The following is a 22,508-nucleotide window of genomic DNA, read 5'->3' as shown; positions in this document are numbered from 1 at the left end:
ACCCAACAAGGCTTTTCTCCTGCCTACATCCATCCATCCTCCTTTCACCATCCTCCTTCATCTGTGGTATCACATCTTTCATCTTCGGAGAACCTCCATAGCCCAGTTCCCCAAAGGTCCCAATCTCTCCAAACATGGATCCCGAAACCAGCCAGGCCCTAGCTACTCGCATATCGCGCATTCTGCGGAGCGTAATCGAAATCAGCGATAAAAGCCTCGCCCGTCTAGCAGCGAGAGAGTTAGATTCGGTCTACGCAGACTACGCGACCAGATCCCAACCTGTGACATTTCTACAATTCATTCAGCACATCTGGGATGCATTCATGCGTGTTGCAGGGCAGTTAGATCGTAATGGAGATGGACACCGAAAGCTAGCTAGAGTAATCCGGTGGCTAGAAAGGCTGCCCAACAGGCCATTCCCAGATGACTATGATGAAAGCGACGAGATTCTATATGGGTATGATCTAGGAACAACCGGACTTTGGGACGCTTTCACGCGGGCTGAGCCGCCCATCCCGTTGAGCTTCGAAGGTTTGTTTATCACTCGCATATTCGTTTTGCAAATGCAAGGTCTGCTATCAGTATAGCAGTGCTAACCTCACCAGGGCTCTCGAGTACGGATGCAGAATTCCAACGATGCCTAAATGTACATGCGTTCACTGCACTACTCACTAAATCTCACCTCATCCCTCTCCCTAGGAAAGCTATATTGGCCATAGGGCAGGCTACCGAAGGAGCGACGGTTCAAGAAGAGGACGGCGGCCCAGAATTTGTCTCTAATTATCCACTTGATATTGAGCAACTCGACATGAAAGTTGCAGTTGCGGCCATCTGGATTCAGCATGCAGGTCATGTACTCTGGCGCCACAATCCACGCTACACCATTGGAGAAGGTGGCCCCCTCTGGAAAGAGTTTTATGAACGCCTATCTAAGGAGGATCCTAATTACCTATCCTTGTACCGTGAGCGTTGGGGTGTCTGGGTGTTACAGTTCGGGAAATATCAGAGAACAGTGATGTTGCCGAGGAGACTCGTGACATCGCAGGAGATGTTAGTGAGACGTTGGACGAAATTTATTCAATGTACATCAGACGTTAACGATCCCATCAGGAGTCCCTGTTTTCGTTGCAGCCCAATTCTTGTGTACGATAGCAACCTTGGTATCCATTTTTTATTGTGGAGGATCATAGCCAAATTTCAGAACAAATACGGAATCGTCAACACATATTGTAAAACCCATACAAGGACATAGATATCTAATCTGCCTATGTAAACAATTAATACTCCTGAATATACAAAGTTCATTCAATTATTAATCTTATTTTCTATATAATGCAAGAGTCTAGGAAGAACCCGTCCGTTTCCAGCGGGTGGTAGAAACCGCACCCACTAGTCGGCAACAAGCGGCTTTGCCAATATTTTGAAGTGGGGCGATCGGTCAGATTACCATGCTTGTATCTCTTCTGCTGACTCGATAACTTCACCGATTTTAACAAGTCGTATCGGCCTAATCTATTATAAATAAAGCTATTATTGCAATGAGCTCTCACTCGATGACAGCTACCACCAAGTCGACATCAGCTTCAGTTGCGGAGAATGCCTGTGCTGCTTGCAGAGAGCAGAAGAGGGGATGCGACAAGATGTTGCCATCATGCGGCCGCTGCACCAGGTACTGCAATGCATCTTTGACTATGGATATTTTTGTCTTGCAATTCCACTGAGAACGGAAAAAGGCAGAATCGTTCGTGCAATTACCTTTGGCACTCCGCCTCTGACGTATCTCCGTCCGAGGGGCTGACCTTCTTGCTGAGGCTGGAGTCGGACAACCCCAAAGCACCTAGTCTCGATATCGATCTGTTGTACGTTAATATGCTACATCAAGCCCAGGAAGAACACAGTTCGACCTTTACTCGGGTTATGGAGGAATACCTTTCCTACTATCAGTCATGGTTACCGGTTGTCATGGAGCGGCCGTTTAGGAAAAGTCTGGAGAGGTTAGGCCATCAACCTCGTGCAGAGACTGCCCTGCTTGCTCTCGCCATACTTCTTGTCGTGCAGGGTGGCCTACCTGATAGAGCTACAAATCCATCGCATCGAAGTTATATCCTGTGCAAAGAACTTTATGCTGTTCTTCAGCTAAGACGCGCGCCTTCATTGCAACTAGTACAGAGTGGTCTTCTGATAGCCTTATATGAGACTGGGATATCATCCTCGGGAGCGGCCTCACTGACCATAGCAAGCTGTGCTAGGTTAGGCTATTCGATGAAGCTCAATATAGACGATGGGAATGCCTACGAAGATTACCTGTCCTGGGAGGCTGCTGAGGAACGAAGACGGGTGTGGACCGGGATATATTTGCTAGACCGGTATCGGCGTCTCACGAGTAGCTGCAATTTTGGAAGGGGCTGACCTTATTTTTTACACAGCGTCATATACCAAGTAGTTACCGAATTCAAAGCGCCTCATGTATCAGAAGACTTGGCGGATCACTTCCGACTGCCGGTAGATGATGCATGTTTGAGAACAGACAAAAGTGAAGCAACTCAGGCTCCCTCCCACCAGCCGATGTCCGTGCCAATCGATGTTCCCCTTTGCTATTATGCCCGGGAGATCCAGGCCGTCCGTCTTCTCGGTGAAGTACAGCTATTACAAAGACACGTCGACGTCAATTCGCTGCCGGAGAAATTCCAATCTTTGGATCACCGACTAATGCAGTTCGCTGAAAGGTTGTTTGAGCAGACGCCCCAGGGGTGGGCAACCTTATGCGGAGCTAATGCGATCACCTTAACGTAAGATACCTACCCGTACCAATCTAGGACCAATAGTAATGGGCGATAGGGCTGCGTTGACCCTTCACCGAATCCGAATCGATTGTGCAGTGAAGTTCCAAACATTGGGAACATCTGATGATGCAAAAGCGTCGCTCCTAGCCTTGACTTCGTTTATCAATATGGTCCGCGATATATGCAATAAGTTTAATATGCTCAGTGCCCCCGAGAAAATTCCATCTGCACCGCTACCTGCTGTTATGTGCACGGGGGAAGCTGTCCTTGCTGGGATTAAGATGAAAGAGCTACTCGGAGAGCAGTTTCAGCTAGACTATGAGCCATTCCGACTGACACTGCTTTACGCGAGAAAAACGTGGAAACTGGCTGGTATGTGTAGCACCTTATGGTCCATGCATTCTGGATGCTAACCCACTCAGATCAATATTTGCAACAAATGGAATAACATTGAATCCTGCTCATGGCTCAAATTCCTGTCCTCAGTCTTCCTCATCCTGTCTAAAAGCATTGTTCATCTGTGCCACGATGGATCGGACTCCCGATCGAGCATCGTTCAAAAGCTGCTTAACAGTCGTCACCTCCTTGATGGACCCAATTCCAGTGCCCCTATTTGTCTTGTGAGCAGAGCTCCAACTATTTACGGATAAGGACACTCACGCCCATATAATGGTTCTGTCATCTTCTCCCTTTTCTCTGGCGTTGCTGTGTCGTTTGAGGATTTCTTCATCTGTAACGCCGCTTTGAAAATCCTCGTAGCTGCGACCGATGATGGCCCTGCCATCATATTGGCTAGGCCAGACGTCGGTCGAATTGAACACATCGTGCTTCCGTGATTTAATTGTCGTTGTGGTGCCGTCAGTAGTGGACACGATCTTTTCTTTTGCGATATCCGGACCTGCACATTCAACGGTAGCAATAAACTGAGTGCGAAGTGTTAGTATCCCGACATGCTTGAGAAGTGAAGCCACGACTTGCTCTTGTTCCCATCACGATTCCATCCGCACCTTGCGTACGGATATCATTAGCACGTCCATATTACTATATATCATAAGACAATGGAGCTCACCTAACGCCATAGCCGCAACCATCCCCCTCGCATCAACAATCCCACCCGCAGCCAACAGATGCACCTCTCCCGTCTTACCTATCTCGCGAAGTAGTCCCCTAACCTCCGGGAGTAGCGCAATCAGACTCGCCCCCTGCGCCCACTGATGCCCACCCGCATCCGACCCCTGGACGACCAGTACATCCGCCCCATAATCGATCGCCTCCCTCGCAGCCTGGACCGTCCCAACCTGCACAAACACTTTCACATCCCAATTCTCCTTCTCTCTGAGCTGATGCACAGCCGTGATGATAGGCCCATGATCAGATCCATTGTTCGGAAATGCAAGCCAGATCCCAGTTACCCGAGCCGCACATAGGATCGGAAGTACATTGTCGATTAGGCCTTCTGGCTGGAGCATGAGACAGCCTACACCTATGGGGAGCTTTTCCTCGGGGGTTGCGATCCCGAGGAGGGATCGAGTTGTGTTGAGCTCCGCTTGCAGTTGTTCGAGATGTGGAGACCCCGTTCTGAAGTCGATGCCGCCGGCTATGAATCCTATACTCGGGTTTCTGAGTCTTTGTATTGCTGAACTAGAATGAAGGGGTTTTTATAGGGTTATATGTACCGTAGCCCCCGGCAGATGAAACGGCGCTGGCTAGACGACTATCTGCAAAGCCGTGCATGGGCGCGTTGGCGATGAGGGGAGATTTAGTGTTTGGGAAGATCTGATGCATGCTTTCGTCTCTTTTCAATTGGTGTATGTTTGTGTGAGAAATCCCGAAGAAAGAAGATGGGCAGCAGGTGTGGTGTTTACTATTAATACTGCTTACAGTCTCTGGCGCTTATAGATGCTCTTGTATGGCTGGAACGGGTTTTTGTGGTGTCCGCCAATGGGATCGCTCGGTAGAAGTGCGGCCGCTAGTGTGTACCGGGATATTACCAAAATTACGTGACCCTCTACCAAGTACCGATGTCCATCAACGTCAAATCAGCGAAGTCTTCAATGACCCATTGGGGACCATCGGCCGCTAGTGCCTCGTCCAACTAATCTGATGGCTAAGAAAAGAATTAATAAGACTATAATTGACCTCGGAAGATGTATAAAGGGAGGACCAAAGAATCCGTTTTCATTTCACAATCCTGACCTCTTGCCTAAGAAGAACGTCTACTCTCGTCCATTGTTCCTTTTGCTTTTTAATATATCCCTTACATTCACCATGGATGCAGCCCCTACAAGAACACTCCTGTTGATAGGCTCTGGTCCCGGAATCGGAGTGGCTGTGGCATCCTTGTTTGCCCAAAAGCACTTTGACCATATTGCCCTGTTTGCCCGCAACTCATCTCAACTACAAGCAGATAAAGAGACGATTCTCTCTTCAGCGGCAGATGTTGGTCGTCAAGTCCATGTTCGGACCTGGAAGGTTGACATCAGTGATCTGGAACAATTCAAGGCGGCTTTGACAGAAGTCCAGTCTTTTGGGACACTGGAATGCGTCTATTTCAACGCGGCTCGCGTTGGTGGAAGCAATTTCTTTGATTTCCCTGTTGAAGATATTGAGCTAGACCTGAGAGTAGGTTTGATCTATTGTCATTGTAGGGGTGGGGGGTTCCAGACTGATCGACTCCCTAGGTCTCTGTTACTGCCCTCTACGTTGCTGTTCAATGGGCAACGCCAATCCTGGTCAATACGATGCAAACGAACCTGGGAGTCGGCTTCAAGCCGACTATTCTAGTGACAAATAGTCTTTTGCCTGTTAATCCGATTCCTGAGTACTTCTCTTTGTCGGTGGCCAAGGCTGCACAGGCAAACCTGGTCAAGTCTTTGCAGAAGTCTCTTGCGAAGGGAGGAACTCGTGTTGGAATGGTTATTGTCGGAGGGATTGTATTGCCCGACTCAAAGTTCTTAAATCCTACCACAATTGCTGAACAGGCTTGGGATCTGTTTAACCAAGATGGAGCCGATTGGAAAGCTCAGGTGAGTATCCTGGAGGATCGGGTGGATTGGTGTCCACGCCTGTGAAAATACGATCCTATACTTCCATCCTAGCTTAAAGGTTTGTTTGTCTCATAAGGCAGAGAGGACGGACTTCCGGGTATTATTCTGTGGCCATAAGGGGTTTCTGCTTTCCCTTTTCTATTCTTTTTGTTTTATCCAAGTCTTGTGCTTGAGAGCAGACCGTCTCAGGATCCATCGTGTATTTCGGAAGAATCATAATCTTTTTTCAGAACAAACAGAATCATTAACATATATCATTAAAGCCATACAAGCACATGAATCTCTAATCTGCCTTCGTCAGCAACGTCCCAAAATTCACAACAAAAGACACATACCATTACCCCAGTCAGTAAGAAAAGATCACCAGCCCCCTCCATGATGTCCACCACCATGATGCCCACCAAACCCTCCTCCACCATGATGTCCTCCATGGTGTCCACCAAACCCACCTCCATGATGCCCACCAAACCCAGGTCCACCCATACCCCCATGATGTCCATGATGCCCATGACCACCACCCATACCCATACCAAGTCCCCCACCACCATGATGATGGTGATGATGTCCTCCACCAAACCCTCCAGGACCCGAGTCAAAGCCTCCCATGCCAGCACCAGGACCGAATTCATGTCTCCGCGGAGGTGGATATCCGCCTCCGCCCATTCCCATACCGGGATTCATATGATGACGACGATTACCGCCGCCGAGGAGGGAGAAGCAGGAGCCCATGTTGTTTCTTTGGTTGTGTTTTATAAGTTGTGTGGTAACAGGTTGTAACGACAGGGAGTGGTTCAAAAAGGTAAAAGTGTTCAATGGGTGTTAATAGTAGGTAAAGTATATTCGATCTATTAATCTTGATATAATGTGTATAAGGCTGAAATAAGTGGAGATCCATTAAATATATGTACCGGTACCTTTTCCAATTCTCTTCTAGAAAAACCTCATGTATACGTACGTCATGACGTCATGTATCCATCCACCAATGAAGAGTACGTACAACCCTCACTCCCAAGAAATATTCAAGGAAAATAAAATATCCAAGAAAAGAAAAAGATCTTATGAATGACATAACCATTTACAAAATTCCCCTGAACCACTGGAACAGGAATTACTAGTAATGATACTTGAACTCCACTTCCGCGTCACCTGTCCTGACTCTCCGCGTATCCTCTTTCCCGTCGATGATCCTCTCTTTCTCTGCATTCTCCCTCTTTAGATACATCGCGTGCACGAAGACCACGATCTGCGCTACGCATAAGGCTCCCAGGGAGAATGAGTTACCCAGGACGTAGGGCGATTTGCGATAGATTTGCCCGGCGACGATTCCTGCGCAGTTTCCGATCGTTTGCTGCACGCCGACGGCGAGGGCTCGGCGGTATTGGGGGGCGAAGTTGACGTTCAGCCAGGCGACGTTTAGTCCGACGCCGGTGTAGCAGGCGATTGCGCAGAGGTAGGTGGCGAAGTATTTGACGGGGTCGTTGGATACCGCTAGGAGGAGGATGTAGCCTATTATTCCGAAGATGTTGGCGATTAGGATGTACTGTTTTCGCATGTTAGCATCTTCTTCACAATGCTCGCTGCCACCTTCGGAATTCAGAAGGAAAGGGAGATGGATATATGACTTACAGAGGCAAAGCGTGAAAACCGATCCGCACAATACGCAACCGCAATAAACACAAGCGCAGCCCATATATAAACCGGAACGGTCAACACATTGCTCATCAAGGAGTTATACCCGATACCCTGCAGAATCGTCGGCAAGAAGGTGCTGAATCCGTAGAGCAGAATATCCTGACAGAACTGCGTGACGGCGCTGAAGGCCAGTTTGGGATCGCGCAGTGCGGTCCACATTTCGTCCCAGCTGAACTTGTCGCTGCCCATGTATCTGCGGCGTTGTTCGTTGCGCACGCGCATCATCCATTTTTCTTCTGCAGTGAGGAAGTACGACTCTGCTGGATCGTTGGGGAGACCGAACCAGATCAGGACGGCGCAGACCATGCTGAAGAGGCCTTCGATGATGTAGACCCATCTGGTTGATTTTTTGGTTAATTATCCGAGGCACAAGAAAGGGGGAATAAATACCTCCATCCAGCCTTTCCTCCTAACCCATCCATGTGTAGCAGTGCATATGCCAATAAGCCTCCCACGGCGCCAGAAATGGCTGCGCAGCTGAAAAGATAGGAGACGCGCTTCGCCTGTTCTTCCCGTCGGTAGACCATCGTCAGGTATAGGTTCAGACAGGGAAATAGACCTGCCTCACAGGCACCCAGAATCAACCTTGTCGCGTACAGCGCAGCGACGTTTTGTACAAACCCCGTAAAAATTGTCGCGAGGGACCAGACGATGCATAGTCCAGTTAGGATATTGCGAGGTGTCAGTTTCTTCATCAACACCGCCCATGGTGATTCTAGAAGCACGTATGTCACGTAGAAAATGGACACGGCGGTCGAGAACTGAGTATCGGAGGCCCCAATATCCTCAGGCATTCCTGCGACTTTGACATTGCCTGTGGTGAAGTCAGCTAAGCCATTCAGATTACGGTAGAATACACAACATACCAATATTTGTGCGATCCAAAAAGCACGACAAATATGTCACCATAATAATGGGAACAAAGGCAATGTCCAACTTCATGAGAAGTTTCTTCTCCTTCTTCGGGTCGAGCACAACGTCGTTCACATCGCCGACACTCGGCTCTTCTATGGAGGTTTTGCGATCATTTTTGTTCTCGACCGGGATATCCTTTTGGTCAGTCGACATGGAAGGCGTCCAACTATTCTGGTGGGCTAAGTATAAAGATACTGTGTCGTTCCCTAGTTTTGCAGGAAATAGATGTAAGTGCACTTCCACCCCAAAACCTCCGAAACCGCGTCGACAGGGAAGGGAGAATCTGGGGTTTAAAGAGCCTCGTGGATCCCGCTGATCGCTCCGTCAGGATTACCTATCAAGATAGCGGATGCATATCTTGACCCTCAAGGTGCATGATCTTTGGCTGGATGGCAGACCCGTTATCTGAATAAGGTATCACTTGAGTAACAGAAATTCGGCCAAAGTCCGCGACTCCGCTCGTAGAGGAAGCCCGTTCGGGCCGAAGGGTCAAGATAAGTGGTGGAGAGGAGTTTATCAGTCGGTGACCCCTACTGATATCATTCGCTCATTGGGTGGTCTGACTGATAAATCCCCAGATATCGGGGAGTGGGCCCCGAAGGTGGATATGGGGAAAACAAGTGAATTGTTGTATGCCCTACTATGTTACAACCCTTGCTGGTCGTTGACACTCCGTCACGGCGGAAAATAACCATTCCATTCCGCGGGGAAAGGGATATAACGCATATGTAGAATACAAGTACTCACTCAATCGACAACCAATATACGACTGTAGAGATGGACCCCACGCAAGGTCAAACAGCCCACCAAGTCCGCCTTCTCGGCCGCCAAAACCACATAACCAACACCTCGGGCCTAGCTCCAGGGTATCTACAAGCCAACCTTCTCATCCTTCCCTCCAAGCATGCCGAGGATTTCCACAATCTGTGTCTCCGCAACCCAGTCTCCTGTCCCTTACTTGGACTCACCCAGAAGGGCAATCCCCACATCATCTACCCGTCATCGTGTATCAAAGACAAGGACTTCGACCTTCGCACGGACTGTCCCAAATACCGCGTTTATAAAAATGGCAAATATCTTGAAAGCCGTACCGATCTCGTGAACCTTTGGACAGACGACTACGTCGGCTTTCTAATCGGATGCTCGTTTTCCTTTGAAGATGCCCTGTCTGACGCGGGCCTGAAACCAAGACACCAAGACACGGGAACGATTGTTGCCATGTACAAAACACGCATTCCATTGTTGGCTTCGGGGATCTTTAAGAACGGAACTTGCATTGTCTCGATGAGACCCTATCGCGTGGAAGATGTAGAGAGAGTTCGGGAGATCACAAGACCGTTCCTGGCCACGCATGGGGAGCCTGTTGACTGGGGATGGGATGCGCTCGAGCGGTTGGGAATCAGTGATATTGAGAAGCCGGACTTCGGAGAGAGGCAGATTTTTGAGGAAGGGGAAATTCCAGTCTTCTGGGTAGGTTTCTGTTTTCCTTTTTCAAAATCAGTTTTGTTGATTGTCTGCTAGGCGTGTGGTGTCACACCTCAGATGGCAGTAGAGTCGGCAGGAGACCGAATCGAAGGACTTGTGTTCGCGCATGAGCCGGCCCATATGTTGGTTACGGACTTTACCGTCAAAGACTTGAAGACATTGGGAAAGCCCCTTTATAATTGATCCGATAAACGTTTCATGCCCTTGTCCCTTCGCCTCCCTGTGTGACGAGTATTCGGTATTCTTCTAAGCACATGTTCTTCTGGAAGGTTTCGTGGAATAAAGCTAGAAAACGTATGCGGCTACCGATATCGCAGGGTGTTTCAATAAAGGATAGATGAAAGATTGATCAATAAAGGTACCTTCAGACACAATGCGCTGTAGTTCTGATGTTCTGCCAAACCAATGACGGAATACTTCAGTTGGTCTTGGGTATATCCAGCACAGAGGCTGGCTGGAGACATATAAAAGCTCTGTTGATCTAAACCATGAGAAATCCTTTTCTTCTTGTCCAGCGATCAAGATTTGGCTATCGCATGCTGTATTTCAATCTCCCCATCTCAATTCTTTGAATACTGTACCTCGTCATTCTCACCCTACAATAATCCGCCATCTCACGCCGGTACCTAGCCATCAGTCATTCTGGAACGAGTTACAGTGGCCTTCTCACTTTTCTATTCGTACATCATGTCCGTACCTTCTTCCCAGGTGCCACGGATTTCTTGGGCCGATTCCATTACCGTCGAGAATACCATAGATGAAATTCGAAGGGGCGATGCCCTGGCTGGTCATTTCTTTATGTATCCCGGAGCAAAAGAGCCGAGCACTGCAGTCCAATATCTGTCCTGGGAAACTTGGAATATATATCTGTCCAGCAATGCGCGTTTTCCACCACGGAGCATCTGCTGAAATGCACCATCAATGAGAAGCCCATTTACATTTTTCAAGAGATACAATGGAAATCTACTATATCACGACTGATAACAGATGGGAAGAAAATTGTCTTTGAGATAGTCTCCAAGAAAGGTAAGCATATTTATATACCAGTTAATTCAAGCCTTTGGCTATGGTGGATTGAGCTAATTGCATTTGTAGATACGTACACCAAGACCAGACATAAACCTCTTGAGCCTGAACCAGCTGTGCCTAAACCAGCTGTCGTCGGACCTCGCTCGCCTGTCTTCGGTGACCCTTATCGCTCACTATTTAGGGGAGGGGTATCTAGTTCCACGTTTAGTGCAGAGTCGACTTAAATTCAAGCTGGATATCTGGTGGGGATGTTGCAGGCTAAGGTGGTATGTTGGAAGTATCGACGCCTTGGTCATTGTTAGTACCTCAATGCATATTCGCTATGATCTGAATTTGAATGTAGCTTGTATTTGAACCCTTTCAGTTATCCCCCTTCAATGTAGTGCTGAAGGTCAGTCCAGAGCATTACATCTCTATCAGCTCTAGTACTTCATATCCTGCCATTCATTAGCTTCTCTTCTTTCTTCTTTACGAGTATGTCAATCAACACTATCAACCCATAAAGAACACATACTAAACGCAAAAAGACCAAGACAATAAATCAATAGACTGATAAATCACTCAACAAAGCGCCTGGACATTTGAATAGATATCTCACCTTCCCTCGTGGTCTATCCAACCAAGGCCATCATTCCGCTGATTGCTCAACGGCGCACCTGTAACTCATTTATCGTTTGGACTATATGTACGAACGGCTCGTATATGTTCTACAGCATCATCTTAGGGTTCCTACTCGACAATGTACACTTCCGTCGCCATGTAAAGTGTTCTATTGGTTTTGAGCAGATCGTATAATAAACAGAGACATGGATATTGCGTAGCCTTATTACTTTAAGCAACTTTACCCCTATTTTAAGTCCAGGTATAACATCCTTAATTATATACATTAGGGAACTTCCACAGTACTACTAAACATATATTGACCATCTATACATTCACTCATTAATGTATTACCAGGGACCTATTTGTAAAATCATGTAGCTCTTGGTTGAGGCTCGTCTGTATAGCATCCACACTTGCGTTTTTCATTATACACACGTCTTCTACCAAGCCACTTCTAACATCAAACAATTTTGAACTTCATGAAATGAGACCAACAATTATGCTCATCATCCGTCTAGTGACACACGCTACCAGAAGGCTGCACAAATCACGATTAATCCTTTTCGCATTAGTCAAGGTCTTCTACGCGTTGTCTGAAAGGCACGATGGCTAGATTAATTGCTGGGAGAGCAGTATTTCATCAATTGTATGGGTCAGGGTTAGAGCTATACTCTTTTAATAGGTGTGGTTGATTGATTAGTATACTAGTAACGAAAGTCTAACACAATTCAATTGAGAGGGTGCATTGGTTGTTTGATTTAGGTGGTCCTTTGGGCCTTTTCTGAGGCGGTGATATTTCTAGGAAGAAGTGTGTGATCTCGGCTACAGCGTACTGCTAAGGAGAAAGGCTATGGGGCTTAGAGGGACCACGTAGCTCCACCCTGGAGCTACTCTCTGTCTCTAAATGTATATAAGAACCGTAACTACGCCCCAGACCTACAGAAGGTCGGCAACCCTCTACCTCTCATAGCATACCGCTACTTGCAATCTAAAGTGGTCTTTTAATTATTCTTTGTCGGTTTTCCTACACTAAACTACTCAAATTTCCTACCATTGTACCTCAAGACAGTGGAAGGTATTAAGGGTAAATAAACCTCGTGCCATTTGTTATAGTACCATCAGAAGCAATCCTTCATCAGGCTCGACAACTCGCCTCCAAAGTCAAACGTGTAGCCATTCCCCATGCGAGCCCCATACTGCCATGGCTCCTCATATGTCTGCACACCTGTCCCCACTGACATGATCTGGTCTTCAATATTACCCACTGCTTCGAACCATTCCATCAGCTCCCGTGTCATCTGAGCTCCGTCTGGTGTCGTATGGCTCTGCGTACTGGGTGCCGGTACCTGCTCCATTGAGTCTACTGCTGCAGTACCAGCGGCTGGCTCGAGCACGTGCCGAACTGTCTCTTCGGGCTGGTGGTGGGTTTGCAGCCCAAGTTGAGGTCCCAGCTTTCGAAGCCCCTTGATTGACCTCCACAGTCGTCGGGATACATATGATCGCGGCGAGAAGCCTTTGACTAACTCCAGGGCCATGTAGAACTCCACTTTAGAGTGAGCGCTGAATTGGGCGGGTGTCTGCGATACGGCGAGAAATATAACGGCAAGGGCTGACACGAGAAACCAGTTGAATGTAACCTGCTGAAGACGATATATGTCTGATGTTTCGTTGAGTTTCGTGATGAACTGGATGGTGTCTTTGGCAAGGTCAACGACTATTTGCGATTCTGCTGGATAACGCATTATATGAGCCGCTGAATGTAATACTGGCCGATAGATTAGCATCCGCAGCTGATTGGCGCGTAGGTAAAGTAAAGATCGTAGCCGGCGGATACTCCGTGGATCCTGTTGCGCCTGATCAAATGGCTGATCAAGACGCAAGGAATCAGGTATTGCAGCAGCCCACCGTAGGACCTGCCAGTCTAAATAGTTCATTTCGTCCTTCTTGATCTCGTTCGTGTTGTTGAAAGCTGATATGAACTTCCACACCTTCGCCGCAATGCGACTATACCGGATCATCACCCGCAAGTAGGGGGTCTTTTCCTCGGGCTCTGGAAGCCACGGGTCAATATCTGTGTCTTCCAAGGCAAAGGGCATGCCTGTCCCGAAACTCCAGCGCATATCCAGCACATATATGGACCAAAATAATCGTAAAATACGCTCCTTCCCTTCAGCCAAAATAGCCGGTTGTTGCAATGTTTCCCGTCGGTGAAGACCTTTCTCCAGACACATACGTTCCACAATGCCGATCGTCCTCCACGCAAGCGCTTCTTCATCCATTTGAAAATAGAAAATCGACTATGACTATGTCAGATCCTGCGAGGAACAATACTACAGCAGGACTTACCACCAACGTCAGGAACATGATACCTCTAATGTCCGGAGGCCCCCATACGCAGTTATCTGCTACCTTCTGTACATCTTCAAACAGCCTCATAGCCAAATCGCTGTTTCCGCTTGCCTCAGCCGTAATTGCACACGCAAGAACCAACCTGAGAATATGGACGTCGTAATCATCCACCTTCATATGACCATTATGCTGTACAGAAGCCTCCGACCAGCCTTCTGTTTCCACTTGACCATATAGGATCTCGACCTGGTTGAGGAGCTCCTGCAAGTCCAACACAGGGTACATGATCCCCATCTCCTCCTCATACACCCTACACAATCGAAGAGCTTCATCCTTTCCAATAGTCCACAGCGGATCACCCTGTCGTGTATGCAACACCTGAGTGGGTGAGGGCGATGGCATAGGCGACGGCTCCTGGGTCAAATCCCCATCCTCACCAGCATCATTGCGCTCGACAATCCCACGCCGCTGAAGACTCGATTTCGCAAGATCAAAACTAAACGCAGAGGTCGTGGGACCCTGAAAAGTCAACTCCTTCGCCGATGAAACACGCCGAAACGGTCTCTGTGAGGAAATAGAAAAGCAGGTCTGGTCCGGTCGCGATAATGACGTCGGAACAGCAGCACCTTGAGTCAGAGTATGAACGGCAGCCGTCAAAGCAGTGATCTGCTCCTGCATGGCTTTCATCTGCTCGCACAATTGATCCAACCCGCTAGTTTCCGTCAGCATCACTTCTCTCCACCCCACGAACCGGCTCTTACTGTTCATTCCCGCTAATTTCTTGTCGCTGTCCTTCCGCGTACACACATCCAATCCGCTGTCTTCCGCATCTTTGACATGGTGTCTCTCCATTACATTTGATTTTCCGCCGCTTGCACTCGTTACTGTTGTTTCGGGGTTTCAGTGAGACCTTCAGCTGTTGACAATACCGGAAAGGATGAACATGACCCACCATGCCTTTGCGATGTATTTCCGTCTTTTCCGCGGACGGGGGTCGTGTGATTCCGTGTCATTCTCTATCGTACGGTTGTCACCGTTGTCTGCGACATGGCTTGTGTCATGATCCGCCGGGGCAGACATTTTGGGCAAGTCCCGGTAAAACGGTGAGAGGAGAAAAAAGCCGACGGTTGTTCTGTTGTTGGGTTGATTCGCTAATGCGGGGGCTCGGCAGCCGAGGTTGCACTATAGCCCAAGGCGGTTAGGCGGCGACGATCCACTCGGCAGTTATCCACTTCTATGAATGGTACGCGGTCCCGCTAAAATCTTAGCTCGGTTTATGAAGTTCATGGATATGTGATTTATTTGAACAAATCTTTTCATTCATACTAGTATGTACATTTTCATTCTAAGCATGCAAGTATCGTAGCCAACGCAATGCTAATTCTAGACTTTAAAAATAGGAAAATAGAAGACTACAGATCCTTCGTCCGCTCATCGCTCTCCATGATCCATTGCTGAAGCTTCGGAGCATCCCGCGGCTTGAAACCGACCTTAAATGGTTTTGGCTCCGTGGTCAGAGCCGTAGGGATTGCATTGCACTCGATCGCATCCAGGATGGGGCGATCCGCCGGGTTCTGTGCCGGATGCATTGTGAAAGCAGTGATCAGTCGGATGTAGGCCGTGTAAAGCTCGCGATTGGCAAGGTGGGATCCCGCACACATCCGTGAGCCGGCTCCATATCCGTAGTGGGGGGTGCCAGAGCCTTCGGAGACTTCGAGATACCGCTCAGGGAGGAACTTTTCGGGCATCTTGAAATGGTCCTCGTCGTAGTCGGCAGCCCAGGCGTTCTGTACATCAATTAGTATGGTTACTGGAGCACAGGCCAGGGAGAAGGAAGTATCTTACCATGAAGAAGGTAGTCCCAGCAGGGATTTTGGCCCCGTTGAACTCTATTTCCTTGATGTTTACCCGTGGCAGACAAATCGGAATGACAGTCCAGAATCGCAGAGTTTCCTTGACCAAAGCCGATACGTATGGAACCTTCTCCTCGACCAAGCACTTTTCCCATGCATCACCATCCGGATATACTTTCATGATCTCGTCATAGGCCTTCTGTTGGATACGTTGACCGTCCTCGGAAGCCAGATACGCGATACCCATGATCAAGTTACCTGGAACAGTATCCAGACCAGCGGAAACCATCGTCAAGCAAATAGACTTCACCTCAGCTGTGACGCCATTCCGTCAGTGGCGAACTCTAACGATTAGACTAGGAGCACTCTTACCTTCATTAAGCTTCGCTTCCGGATCCTTCAAGATATTTCCAGTAATGCACGGCGTGTCTGTTCCCTTGGCAATTCTGTCCTTGAGGATATCCAACAGATACGTCAAGTACTTATCCCGACGGACACGGAATTCCTCAGCCTCGCGATTCATTTTAGGAATAATCCGGAGCAAGGGAATATAATCCTGCCAGTTATTGCTTGTACTGCGGAAGTTCGACACTCCACGCTCGACATCAACGATTTCCTTGAGCAGCTCATCATCAACATTTCCCTCGATCCGGAACCCGTAGTTCAGCGTAAGACTGGTATTAAGCGCAAAGCGCTGGAAATAAGCAGTAGGATTCACATCCACCGTTCCATTTTGGCTATCCTTGAGTAATTCCTTAATACTGGCGGTAGCTTCCAAATCAATGATCGGCATATACGACTGCACCGCCGGGCGATTGAGCGCCGTTGCAGCTGCCTTGCGCCGTCTCTTGCATGATTCATCCCAAGGGGATGTACCAATTGTAAATCCCTGCGAGCTGGAAACCACGCTATGGAAAGTGTGGAAAGTCGGGCGAGAGATGAGCGCGGATTGGTCCTTGATCCAGAGCTGACGCACGGAGTCGAAACTGTTGGCAAATACCACACGCTAAACAGCGGTCAGGTTAGCTTCGCCCCCCTCACATCAGCCACCGAAAGAATGTCAAAGCTCACCTTATTCCCCATGCGCACCTGGAAAACTGGTCCGAACTTCTTCGCCCATTTTCCCGCGACCGTCGCGTGCTGGTCACCTAGTTGTAATAGATTTCCGAAGAGAGGAACTCCGGGAATCTCTGGAATGCCTTTGATCTTCGGGACATCCGTGCGGTTCAAATAGCGGATGATGAAGTATGCCACCGCGATAGCGGCGATCGCAATTGTTTGTAACGACATCTCTGAACGTCTAAGGAGAAGGGGAGAAGATGGTCGTTATCGAAGGGAAAATCTCATTGCAGCTAAAGTGGCATGCGACGCGGGTTTTATACCAAACATCTTTGGTTTAAGCATCAAGTTTCCGCAGGGGTTATTACGTCTGTTGCACGGGACCTTTCCGACCGTGGTTCAACGTCACGGTACTTGGTGGTAGAATATGAGCCTGTCGCCAACCATGCAGCTGAAGAGGGCAGCCATCATTACTGGTACAACCTTGCGAATCGGACGCACCTCATTGGTTGTAACGTTGTGGCCGAGGAAGCTGTAGTATGTTCCTCAGGCTTCGTATCGGACACTGCGGTATTTAGTTCCGCGCCCGACGGCTAGACACGGACGCGGAACATCGCGGCTTCAACTTCCGCTCGTCGCACCGGTACAATCAAACCCTACAGCTATGAACGCTATGAGCACTTATGAAATGAAGAAGATTGGATGACAGGATTCATGGAGACTTCGGGGAAAGCTACAAACTACAGCTTCGAAGCTTTGCCAAGGCGGCCCCAGATTTACCCAAGTTAGTGAATAGAATCTTTCCGCTATATTTCCGCACTGTGTCTTATTTACTAATATTTGTTGCAGGTAATTGCCGGTTAAACACAAATTGTAGCAATTAAGAATTTGACAACCTTGGCTTAGAGTATAGGCTTACCACTAGGAAAACCCGAATCTATACATTCTATATTGATGTCGGAAATGAATTCCTGATCAACGTGCGAAATGCCGTTCTGCCGATCGATTAATGCAAGTCATTCAGGAACAATCTATAGTTTCTCTGTTATAGTCCACTCCGAGTCTTTATATCGCCTCAGGAGAATTGCGAAGCCCTAATTCTGCGGGCTAAGCTCGTGCGCCAAAAAACTATTTGAAATTAGCTCAAATTGAACCAACTACATTAAGAGGACTAAAGCTAGACTGAAAAAAATCGAAAGTTGACTGATGGTTGTACGATATTTCTATATGTTGTGTAGTACTATATCTATACTAGAAGCGTTATTTGGTGCTGTTTGTTTGAGAATTCAACATGCTGTATCGCTCGATCAGGAAGATATATATGTCGTGACTTATATATACCCATGAAAACAGAAACCGGCTATTAACTGGACAAAGTCTCGAGCACATATTATTCTACTCAGTGTGGAGAACAAATATCACCCGTTTAATGTACAGTTAGAGAACCTTAGTTTATGATTTCATATTATACGAGAAATGATTGTTCTTCAGAAATGCTCTAACATAGTCACAAAGTAGGAAGTATGCCGACCACAGCGGTTTAAATACCCAAATGCTTGCTTGCAACCGCTAAGAGGAAACACCGACACAGACGCCATATCCTAGCCAAAGAGTTCTGCAATCGCTCCCTACTTGTGGATTCCATTTATAGAATGTCTCCAATGAAATCCCGTTTGCCTCTGCAATAGTGGCACATTCATCTCCGCTCTTTACCACATGGTATGCATTGCACGTTTTGATTGCCCCCGGCTGGGGTGTGACGGTCGCTGAAGGGGCAAGGGACGTGGATGTACCAATGGTTGGGGTGACAGGACTAGTTGCTCGGGTTGGTGAAGTCGTCGTGCTTGATGACAGTGGGCCAGTACCCAGGCAAACTGCGCGCTGCTCTTCACCTTCGAGTCCCGCGAACAGCCCAGTACTACAGTCACCCGTCCCTATCCACGGGTTCAACTCCACTAGCTTAGCTTCGGAAAGGTCAGAGCCTTCGGTTATAGAAGAGCATTCAAAGCCTGAAAGTGTTGGTCAGCTTCGCCTAGCTACTGGGGGAACCACGGCAGGAATCATGTACCCTCGGCCTCTTTGCCACGTATCACGTAGTAGCAATTGCAATCAGACGCAGTACCCTTCATGATCCACGCTTTATCGACGGTATCGCATTTTGTCTCGACAGGCATGTCGTCTGGAGGATCGCTCGAAGTATCTGATTTAGTTTGTTAGCATAGTTCGCGCGGTCCGCCTGCCGCAATTCGATGTAAATAGCAGTGAGACTCTTTGACTTGATAGATTATACGTACGATTGTATGAGATCAGAACGCAGTAACTATAGCCCTTGTGAACCACACAATCTGATACATCTAGACTGGGGTTCCACTGTACGAAGTCATCAACAGTGACCGAATAAGGGTGGGAATAGAATGAACAAGCTGTGTAGTTGATGCCGAGCCCGTCCAGGAAATCAGTACCGAGACCCCACTCCTTCGTTGGATTATTGTTTGCATCAATAGCATCTCTATAAACTGCACAGTCTTGCAATGTTCCCGGAGCATGCGGCAGTATATAGGCTGGTCCTGGAGTCCATGTCTCCGTTGTACTTGCAGGTCTGGTGAAGCTAGTGGTGGGTGCTGCAGTGACAGTCCATCCTGAGTAGGTAGCAACGTTGCCGACGGCTCCAACGCAGTAGGCATATCCGTCCCACAGGTTGGTACAGTTGGCAAAGACGTCTGGATTCAGAAACAGCCACTCCTCGTATGGAATCCCAGAATTAGCGGCAATATCGGTGCATGAGTCGTTATATTTTGTCTAGAAAAGAATTTACGAACGGCTAGAGGCAAGGCCCACTGACAAAGCTCGTAAAACAGGTTGATTTCTTACCGTATACCATTTACCGCAGCGGTGATTGTAACCTGCCATTGCATTTGTCGGAACTGGCGCAGGTGTGCTGTAGACTACACCAGTGGCAGTAGGGCCAGATGTAGTCGTTGGAGCGCCTGTGGGCACTTCTATAGCACCACCTGGGGGTCTGTCGTGTAAAAATGAGTAATTAGCACAATGAAGCCATAAAGAACAACTTGATCTGCTCGCTCCGTACCCCCTACAGATTTCCCATCCGTAAAAGAGATGGAAATTATCGCACAAACTGCTGATGATCGAATTCCAAGCTAGGATTTGTGCCATGCTGACGTTCCAGTCACACATCATTTGAGCGCAAGAATTCCCGGCCAACAGGGTTGTCGAGTTGCAGCTTTCCGGAATGCAAATACTTTCTCCTGGTGCAGCCAAGTTTGAACAGAAAATTGTGATTCCATTGGCAACCATGAGGTTGTATGTAGAAACACTGTGCTTTTTAGCAATCGAATGACATGTATCGTTAGCCTGTACTGTGTACGTGGTCGCACAGGTGTGCGTAGAGGTTGGAGTGGCAGCATCACTCCCAGTGCCGGTGCTCGTGGCCGTGCCAGACGATGTAATAGAGGAATTCAAGGCGTATCCTGTAGGCGCTACATAGGTGTACCCAGTAGCTCCACAGCTAGAGGTCAATGAGATAAAGTCTTCTGCCCACTCATCATCATAGCCTATCGGCGATTCTAGTTGTATTTTGAACGGCCCAAGAATGCAATCAGAACAGTCATGCGCTGAGCTGTCGTCGTTCGTTGCATTTGTTTGGTTTCGCCATTCCCCCAAGATCAAGTCACAGTACTTTCCTGGCGATCTGAAGTTCATATGTTAGATCATCGTACCTACCACGGCACGGGTTCTGGTGGGATCTTACGAGTCTTTGTAGCAGCTCACATCGTACGTGTATAGAGGGTTGTCGATCATGAATGTTGCTTAAATAGAACCTGTCTTAGCAATACGTTTCCACAGCACTTCAAGTTTGAACGTACCGGGATATGCAATATTATCGTAGACCATTACGTCTCCCTGCCCCGTACATGCTGCTTGAACGAAAGAGACTGAAGGGCATCCTCACCCAGTATGTCTACCGTTCCGGTGCTACGTGTGATCAGTTGGTCATATATCCTCAATGCTTGCGGTGAGTAGTCAGAACAAACCCAGTTGTATGAGTTGCTAATAGAGAAGGGCATGAAGGAACACTCGAGTTAATGGCGGTAAAGCATGCTTGCGTCAGATTGAGAGTGTACCATGGGTAGGAGTACCACTTAAACTGTTGACCAATGATAAGTGTAGCACTGGCAAGGCCTAGAATGGTAATCAAAGAATACGACTGCATGTTGGGCCGATAACCCAGAGACATACAGATGGGTAAAGAACAGAGTGATGGATACTCGAGAGACTCCATAAGAATGACCTCGACTCAGGGTTTGACCTCCTTGTTCTCGCTTCATTCATTCATGTTATGATCCGCATATGCTTGTGAAGCTATCATGATTCGGTCTAGGCTTTTCATATATTGGAGTGAGCTATATAATTTGCGGGCCTGCAATTTCAGCTGTTGACCGGAAGATAAAGTCTGCGCAATTTTTCGATACCTTTCTAGTAATAACAAGGATAATGCAGCACTAGAGCTCTCTACGGAACTCTGAGCAGGGGTTGATGTTACATAGTGTGCTGTACATGGTTTAAGGAAGCTAACCCGTTAGCGCTAGTATATGCCTTTTACCTCCTTCTAACGTCTATTGTCGTATGACACTTGAAACTGTTTTGAGGGACAGATTGTGCTCCATAGCTCTGGCTAGCAGGGCCTGGTGCTGTCGTAGATCTTTCGACCCACATCAAATTTAATCTTACTCTAGTAGCCAAGCCTGCCTAGATCCCATCAACGCTCCCGACATTGATGAACTATACACGCTAAACTACCTGGTAGCTAAGCTATTGGACACTACTTTAGTGTTGCAGGGATCCGATGCCAGCTAGGAATCCTACGGGTACACATAAAACAGCTCAAATTTGCGATGCTACATTGCAGCTTGCGGCTAGTCCTATAACGGGGTAGCTCAATTACTCCTGCATCCAGACCTCACCTCAATCTAGACATATATGAATATGAGGCCGTTCCCGGTGAGTACTACATATCCCAGCTAAAGTATCTGGCGTGCTCTAAGCCGATATACGCCGCGGACGTAGCTAATGTCATGTAGGGAATCGCCAGCTTTTAATTTCCGATGTGCAGCGGCTGATGTACTCCTGTCTAGGAAACTCACTGTCTCAAGGTGACTAAATGGTGTAAATACACATACAAGCATAGAGAAAGGGTCGAATCAAAAGGTAGCCTGTATGCCCTTGCGAAATGTCCACCTATCTCCATCACAAAGCAGTCGCATGAAAATGTGTTTTCCCTGACATCGTCAGAGCAAGAAGATTCAAGGCATGTCACCATTCTCCCTGCTGGGGCCCGGGGGGGCGGCTTTGTTTCTGGGGTTTAGTGATAGCTGTCTTGGTACTATTAAGCGCCAGGGGATCAGCCTCACGTGTTCTTTCGGACAATACTTCCCAACCTTCCCCTGACAAGGACGTTGACCATTAATTATTTTATTATTCTTCACCTCATCATTCACATGGCCACCGTCATTCACATACGCATTCCTCTCTTCTAAAAAGAGAAGATGACCACACCTGTAGTGCATCAAGGCCCTGTACAAACGGTGCATGCTGTGGTGCTAGTGGATTCTGTGGCTATGGGCCTACTTATTGCGGCGATGGATGCATGTCTAACTGCGATGCCCGCGCCGAAT

General features: G+C 48.0%; 9 protein-coding genes across 9 annotated transcripts; 3 read left to right on the top strand and 6 right to left on the bottom strand.

Moving 5' to 3' along the window:
* Positions 1–134: 134 nt before the first annotated feature.
* On the top strand, positions 135–3,231 carry F9C07_2057570 (uncharacterized protein; the record flags this gene model as incomplete). The annotated part of the gene is made up of 7 exons (XM_071508599.1): positions 135–531; positions 606–962; positions 1,528–1,669; positions 1,734–2,366; positions 2,427–2,789; positions 2,839–3,155; positions 3,206–3,231. 7 exons carry the CDS (start codon positions 135–137, stop codon positions 3,229–3,231), a joined length of 2,235 nt encoding a protein of 744 aa, XP_071364091.1.
* On the bottom strand, positions 2,797–4,727 carry F9C07_1352663 (2-nitropropane dioxygenase precursor). Its single transcript, XM_071508009.1, has 5 exons — positions 4,460–4,727; positions 3,853–4,389; positions 3,762–3,790; positions 3,444–3,706; positions 2,797–3,392 (listed from the first exon to the last, which is right to left on the bottom strand). The coding sequence occupies exons 1-5, from the start codon at positions 4,566–4,568 to the stop codon at positions 3,266–3,268; spliced, it is 1,065 nt and encodes a 354-aa protein (XP_071364090.1). The 5' UTR covers positions 4,569–4,727; the 3' UTR covers positions 2,797–3,265.
* A 159-nt stretch (positions 4,728–4,886) lies between these two features.
* Positions 4,887–5,854, top strand: F9C07_2055171 (short-chain alcohol dehydrogenase; the record flags this gene model as incomplete). The annotated part of the gene is made up of 2 exons (XM_041290386.2): positions 4,887–5,405; positions 5,465–5,854. The coding sequence occupies 2 exons, from the start codon at positions 4,887–4,889 to the stop codon at positions 5,852–5,854; spliced, it is 909 nt and encodes a 302-aa protein (XP_041143698.2).
* An 8-nt stretch (positions 5,855–5,862) lies between these two features.
* F9C07_1352621 (uncharacterized protein) lies at positions 5,863–6,774 on the bottom strand. The gene is made up of 2 exons (XM_071508008.1): positions 6,166–6,774; positions 5,863–6,118 (listed from the first exon to the last, which is right to left on the bottom strand). The coding sequence occupies exons 1-2, from the start codon at positions 6,457–6,459 to the stop codon at positions 6,044–6,046; spliced, it is 369 nt and encodes a 122-aa protein (XP_071364089.1). The 5' UTR covers positions 6,460–6,774; the 3' UTR covers positions 5,863–6,043.
* On the bottom strand, positions 6,704–8,590 carry F9C07_1848 (permease of the major facilitator superfamily; the record flags this gene model as incomplete). The annotated part of the gene is made up of 4 exons (XM_041290375.2): positions 6,704–7,370; positions 7,457–7,859; positions 7,913–8,336; positions 8,389–8,590. 4 exons carry the CDS (start codon positions 8,588–8,590, stop codon positions 6,942–6,944), a joined length of 1,458 nt encoding a protein of 485 aa, XP_041143696.2. The 3' UTR covers positions 6,704–6,941.
* Positions 8,591–9,214: 624 nt separating this feature from the next.
* On the top strand, positions 9,215–10,105 carry F9C07_1849 (DUF1445 domain protein; the record flags this gene model as incomplete). Its single annotated transcript, XM_041290385.1, has 2 exons — positions 9,215–9,907; positions 9,959–10,105. 2 exons carry the CDS (start codon positions 9,215–9,217, stop codon positions 10,103–10,105), a joined length of 840 nt encoding a protein of 279 aa, XP_041143695.1.
* Positions 10,106–12,445: 2,340 nt separating this feature from the next.
* Positions 12,446–15,007, bottom strand: F9C07_2133117 (putative C6 transcription factor). The gene is made up of 3 exons (XM_071509122.1): positions 14,856–15,007; positions 13,901–14,787; positions 12,446–13,851 (listed from the first exon to the last, which is right to left on the bottom strand). Exons 1-3 carry the CDS (start codon positions 14,914–14,916, stop codon positions 12,673–12,675), a joined length of 2,127 nt encoding a protein of 708 aa, XP_071364088.1. The 5' UTR covers positions 14,917–15,007; the 3' UTR covers positions 12,446–12,672.
* A 308-nt stretch (positions 15,008–15,315) lies between these two features.
* On the bottom strand, positions 15,316–17,046 carry F9C07_1851 (putative cytochrome P450 phenylacetate 2-hydroxylase; the record flags this gene model as incomplete). The annotated part of the gene is made up of 4 exons (XM_041290373.1): positions 15,316–15,690; positions 15,749–16,071; positions 16,129–16,762; positions 16,828–17,046. The coding sequence occupies 4 exons, from the start codon at positions 17,044–17,046 to the stop codon at positions 15,316–15,318; spliced, it is 1,551 nt and encodes a 516-aa protein (XP_041143693.1).
* Positions 17,047–18,384: 1,338 nt separating this feature from the next.
* On the bottom strand, positions 18,385–20,727 carry F9C07_2198821 (uncharacterized protein; the record flags this gene model as incomplete). Its single annotated transcript, XM_041290372.1, has 7 exons — positions 18,385–18,824; positions 18,884–19,015; positions 19,110–19,614; positions 19,687–19,834; positions 19,904–20,524; positions 20,585–20,642; positions 20,700–20,727. 7 exons carry the CDS (start codon positions 20,725–20,727, stop codon positions 18,385–18,387), a joined length of 1,932 nt encoding a protein of 643 aa, XP_041143692.1.
* Between the last annotated feature and the right edge of the window lie 1,781 nt (positions 20,728–22,508).

Source organism: Aspergillus flavus, chromosome 2 (assembly GCF_009017415.1).
Source record: "Aspergillus flavus chromosome 2, complete sequence".
NCBI lineage: Eukaryota > Fungi > Ascomycota > Eurotiomycetes > Eurotiales > Aspergillaceae > Aspergillus > Aspergillus flavus.
Note: the sequence above shows the minus strand (reverse complement) of the source record. Positions and strands in the feature narration are given on the sequence as shown.